Below are 4,438 nucleotides of genomic sequence, written 5' to 3'. Positions count from 1 at the left end.
ATCCTCTTGCTTTTTTTCTCATTGCTCAATTCTAATATAGTATATAAAAGCTCTATTCTTACCTCTAATCTTAAAGTTATACTCGATCTCTAAATAAATCTTTAGAGAAACTACGAATGGTACTACACTATACTCATAATAGTATTTCTCGATCAATACACTTTAATCAAAAGGCTTTCGTTTACTTAGCTACAGACAGGACCATCTTATTTACGTTCGTTTAGTTATAAAATAATTGGAACTTTTGAGAAAAGAACTGAATACTAAATTTTTAAGACTGCGAACTACTCATTAGAATTCTAAACCGAAATATAAATACCTTAATAGTATTAACCTCTTTCTATATTTTATAAATAATTATTGTAATACTAATTTCTGAGAATTGCAACTACTTCTCACATACTCATTGACACTATCTTTACAGAAATACCGTATACAATTGGTTATTTAGGGTTTTTTGTTTTCCGATAAATCTTCGCTTCTCATTTTGTTATGGGTCGTGTCACGGTATACTGTCACGCTGAGGTGACCAATGGAACTGAAATTTTGGTTGGTCACGGTACTTTATCACATTACCGTGACCCGGAGCACGATCCTTGAGGCTTTGTCACGGTGTTTGTCACGGTAACCTCACCGTAAGCACAATAATCAAATGAGATAATGAAGCATCTTTCGCGGTGCCTCATAGAGTCTCATAATTTCGATCAACATTATTGATATTGAATCTCTGTCTTTTAATGAATCATGGTCCATAACAAACCTCCGATACACTTATTAACAACTATCGAAGTATTTTGATTGTAGTTGTTACAGCATATTTTACTCGGTTTTACGATCGAAAAAATGAGAACGGTGATAGGTCTCTAATATGCTACAAAGATAATTTCGCTATCATTCACGACTACGCTCTCATAAATACTGTTTGAAAAAGGTCGTAAGCTGTGAATGATACATATAAAACTTCAAAGTATTTCAAGTTTATCGTTACTCTTGTCTATATAATAAATTGGCGCGAGAATGATATGGAATTCTATCTAGGTAGTAACCCAACATGCCAGCATCACTATAATTTCACTATAGATAAGCCTGCTCAATCTCTCCATTTCAACACGCTTTTCATATTCGTCTTGAAATCCCTTCGACAGGAGAGTCTAGCTGTCGTCTTTTGAGGTCTACTACCAAATGTCAAGATATGTTTCTTTCATTACTATAACTTCGTGACACTTATGAGAACTTGAGTCATTATCAATGACTTAAGTTCACACCAACCATATCGTTGAAGTTTTACCTCCCTAACATCGTCCTAAATGAGTCGATCTATCCTCCCACTACATCCCATAGATAACCAGATCTCCCTGCATTCCAATCATCGGAACTTGGTTATAATATCACTGCTTGCCGAGGATCATGCCTGCAGACCACATATTCCTCACCCTCATTGCTGTCAAATACATCCAAGGTATTTCTAATCTATGCGTTTGATACTGAGAGTGATGAGACTCGTAGACCTCGATTGTGACAGGTATAAAATCCTTTCTGCTATGACGTCTTCATCTAGGCGGCGGACCTGGGGCGACGCGAAATCTGAATACTCCAGTTAGCCGTACCTCGGATTTCCTCCGTCTGCTATCTGCGAGCATCATAGCTTTAATTTTATTTGACCACGGTTTCCCCAAGCCGAATTATGCGGGTTTGGAATTCAGAGAAAATGAGGAAATCGTTGAGGGCAAGTTATCGAAACTGGTTAGAAGAGGAACCCGTTCGTTCGGCAGATAATGTATGAATTCGTAGGACAGTATTTTATATTATTGGGTCTAGATCGAAATGGTTAACTCACTGCGAAGAATGGCAGCGCTAATAGGGGAGGGAGGGAAACATGTGTAAGCTACAAGCGTTTGTTGCTCACATATTCAGAAGCTCAGCCAGAAGCATACCATTCGAGCCTTAACTTCTTGAAGACTACTTGTCAGTGCAAGTGAGTTCTCAATGCGAATCAAATACTATTGTTCCAATCCCCGTCGCGACTTCCCCGAACCCGACCGAATCAACTGGTCGTCTAGCTGCGAGTACAGAGATGCCAATGATCATATTATATATTGAGAGTATTTAATGATCGGTAGTTACGTGCCAGGGTTTGCGAAGAAATTGTTGATGTCGCAGATAGCGGACTCTCTGTTGAAGGGTTGTGAAAAGCCAACTGCATTTGAACGCGACTTTTACACGCGCGTCAAATTGTTTCTTTGCGACGATTCGATACGGAGATTGACATGCCAAGATTGGAAAGCATTGAATCTATCGTAATAAAGGTGCCAAAATGATGCAGCAAAGATTCGGGTTTAGTTGAAAGACGACAATTAGTCTCTGTTGTGGTGGTGATGTTGGCCATGGTGGGTAGTGGTGATTGTTGCAACTGAAATGCGGGGTAATTGCCACAGTTGGAAATGCCTCCAACTCATCTTGTGAGTTATTGTACACGGAAGTCATATATTATTGTTGCGACACTGATGTATAGAATAACAAGATAGATCACGTTACATCTCGCTCCCGTATACATATTGCATACATAACATCTCCTTGAAACAAAGTGAGATGAGCCCCTGAAAGTGTAGTGTTCCCTTTTGCACGAAGAGGGTAGATAAAATGCATTATAATAGTTAGCCCTTGCATATGTCTCATTCATACATATGTGTATACCTTGAAAATTCTGTCCTATAGTCGAATACAATTAATGTCCGGAATATTGCCCATCATCAAAAAGCCAGAATTTACGCTCTGGTTGAATTCTCGCAAAGGAATGCGGTCGCTAGGTTACTGTAGACATTTTGATAAAAGGGACTTCTGCATCACTCTTCATCCATTCATAGTTGGTAAATAGCTTTTGAAATTAGGTTCAGTGATTGATGGAAAATAAAGCTTACCTGGCATGCTACGCATCCCAATATACCTAATGTTGCTGTCTTCTATCATGACCTTGCTTATAGTAAGGATGATTTCATAGTTTCTGTGAAATAAGCTGCGTAATTAAGGGTGATTTTGAAGATGATCATATGTTCATGACCAGGATTGGCTCACGGTTGTATCTGAAATTCTTTGGCAATCTACAGCTCCAATGTACAGTCTTGATATTCGCCACAATCTAAGTTTAGATTGCAAGCATCGATTAAGACCTTCTCTGATTTTGTAGGTATTGGAGGTTTTGATTCAAATCATCAATTATACACCCCGAGTTTCTCAGATACTGTAGAAGTATAAGTATAATATATCCCCTATAACATTACACTGAGCTCATGAATTCCTTGAACTGGAAAGTTTCTCGCTTAGCAATAAAATCCTAAGGACAAATATATACCAGAATATGAATGCAATGCTTGTAAGACTATTATTTGATGTAAAGGCCTCGTCTAAGCTTCCTACCCAACCGCAGGTTTTGGATCTGGGAATTTCTTCCTTTTTGATGGATTTCTAGTCAAAATAATCTCATACTGTCCAGTCCGGATACTGCCTGCTCAGCATTTGGCTGTCTCATTGACATAGTCAATCTGCAAAGATTATTCTCACATGTTTCCTCTTCTCCTTTGACCATAGCTACAAGTTTGTGTTGTCACTTACCAACAAAAAAATGCAGACCCAGGATCTTCACATGCAAACCCCAGGTGACTGACTGACTGATCTGATGATCAATAAAGTGACTTGTTAAATCGAATCAGAAATTTTATTCGGTTTGCCACTTCTTTCGAGTATACAACCTTGGCAGCAGAATACTGCTCTCAGTAAAAGTTTCTATTGAACGGGGTTTCTTTTCGTTGCAGACTCTGTCCTGCCAGGGCCAGGAAGAAGAACTTCCTTACACACCATCGCTTCTGGTGATTTCTCACGATTAGAAAAGCAAACAGATCAATCTCAAGACGATTAACAAGAAATTCAGCCAACTATCTAGGTAGGTTGATTTTAATCAGCATCAGAATTCATTTGAAATACGGAAAAAGTGTTCTTACCCTGAGCCTCACGCTGACAATTCCACCGGGGAGAAGTTCATATATAACGCCTCTCCTTCTAATGAAGATGACTTCGTGAAAATAAGCCCCTACCCTGCGGCGTCTCACAACAATTATCACCTCAAAAGAGTCTAAATGAGTATTAGGACTATTATATCATCGATTCAAAAACAAATCGCGTGGCAACGGAAACCATGGTAATGAATGCATACACAGTGTGGCGACATCAATTGGATGGGAGAACCATTCGAGATTAATAATATTTAACGTGTTTCTCATCTTTTACCATTAGTCAATTTACCCATTCATTGGTACACATTATATACATACACATCGCTGGCCATTAAAATCATAACAAATCTGTACAACACTTCCGCGGAGACATCTCATCAAGACTACGGCACTCCCTGCCTGAACCAAGTCTGGTAAATTTCTGTCCCGCA

General features: G+C 38.9%; 1 protein-coding gene across 1 annotated transcript; it reads left to right on the top strand.

Annotated features, from left to right (window-relative positions):
- Positions 1 to 1,407: 1,407 nt before the first annotated feature.
- Positions 1,408 to 1,776, top strand: Bfra_011338 (uncharacterized protein; the record flags this gene model as incomplete). The annotated part of the gene is made up of 2 exons (XM_037341666.1): positions 1,408 to 1,459; positions 1,559 to 1,776. The coding sequence occupies 2 exons, from the start codon at positions 1,408 to 1,410 to the stop codon at positions 1,774 to 1,776; spliced, it is 270 nt and encodes an 89-aa protein (XP_037188478.1).
- Between the last annotated feature and the right edge of the window lie 2,662 nt (positions 1,777 to 4,438).

This window comes from Botrytis fragariae (assembly GCF_013461495.1).
Source record: "Botrytis fragariae strain BVB16 chromosome Unknown tig00000225, whole genome shotgun sequence".
NCBI lineage: Eukaryota > Fungi > Ascomycota > Leotiomycetes > Helotiales > Sclerotiniaceae > Botrytis > Botrytis fragariae.
Note: the sequence above shows the minus strand (reverse complement) of the source record. Positions and strands in the feature narration are given on the sequence as shown.